The sequence below is a fragment of the Mandrillus leucophaeus genome, unplaced genomic scaffold (assembly GCF_000951045.1).
Source record: "Mandrillus leucophaeus isolate KB7577 unplaced genomic scaffold, Mleu.le_1.0 Scaffold9012, whole genome shotgun sequence".
In the NCBI taxonomy this organism is placed as follows: Eukaryota; Metazoa; Chordata; class Mammalia; order Primates; family Cercopithecidae; genus Mandrillus; species Mandrillus leucophaeus.
In genome coordinates, this window is record NW_012109823.1 from 1 (window position 1) to 1100 (window position 1100).

Below are 1100 nucleotides of genomic sequence, written 5' to 3' on the forward strand. Positions count from 1 at the left end.
GGCCAGGGTCAGGCCGGTCACCAGCAGCACGAGGCCACTGAGCAGCACCACGAGGGCATCGGCCCCTCCACCACTGCGCAGGAGGGCCACATGGTGGGCCTGGCGGATGCAGTTCATGTCCTGCACGGCCGAGCTCATCAGCTGTTTCACCAGAACCAGCAGAGCCAGCAGACAGAGCACAGTGCCTGTTGCTAGCCGCCATTCACCTGAGCGGCTGCTGGTGGTTGACAGCAGTGCCACGCCGCCCGCGCCACAGCCTGCCACGAGGCCCACTGCCACGACAAAGCAGAGCGCCGAGCGCCGTGGCTGCTGGGACCACCACAGCTCCACCTGCTCTGCCAGCATGTCTGGGGGCAGCCCCCGGCCCCTTGGGGCTTGAGCCTCCTGTTCAGACATGGCTTGGTCAGGCAGGGGTCAGGGTAGGTCAACGTCAGGGGTCAGAGGGTGCAGATCACAGCCTGGAGCACCCGCCACCTGCTTGGCAGCTACAGGCCCAGAGTCCCATTCCTCTCACAGTCCAGGATATAGTCACCCTCACCTGTAGGGGAAGAATCACAGTCTTACCCTCCCAGCCCACCTATCCCCCATGGTCCCACCTGGGGAGCCTTGGGGATGACCCCTGAGAATCCACCCCGGTGTCCCCCCGAATCTCCCCTGGGAAAGCCCCCTCTGCAGCACTGTCCCTTGGAAATGGCTCTCCAATGAAGCCAGGAGAGTATCCTGCCCATACAGTACCCCCCAAAACCCTCCAGGGAATCCCCTCACCCAGGCCCTGACCTCTCTGCCTCTGGCTCTCTCAGTCGCTGGTCCCATCCCGGCTGGCTGAGGGAGCTGGTGCCACGGTGGACGATGGGACGAACAGCCAGAGATAAAGCCTCATTCAGGATCCTACTCACATGGCCTCAGCTGTCACCACTGGTTCCTGGGGGGGGAGCTGTGGGGATGGAGGGGGTGCTTATGACTTAACCCTTCTGGAACCAGAAGCCTGACTGACCTTGATACTTCTTTTTTTTTTTTTTTTTTTTTTTTGGGATGGAGTCTCGCTCTATCGTCCAGGCTGGAGTGCAGTGGCCGGACTTTAGCTCACTGCAAGCTCCGCC

The 1100-nt window shown here is 61.5% G+C and overlaps 1 protein-coding gene across 1 annotated transcript; it reads right to left on the bottom strand.

Moving 5' to 3' along the window:
• Positions 1-6: 6 nt before the first annotated feature.
• TMEM125 (transmembrane protein 125) lies at positions 7-937 on the bottom strand (the record flags this gene model as incomplete). Its single annotated transcript, XM_011969749.1, has 2 exons — positions 778-937; positions 7-538 (listed from the first exon to the last, which is right to left on the bottom strand). A coding segment is annotated over exon 2 (390 nt), but the record flags the coding sequence as incomplete, so codon positions are not given.
• Positions 938-1100: the final 163 nt, after the last annotated feature.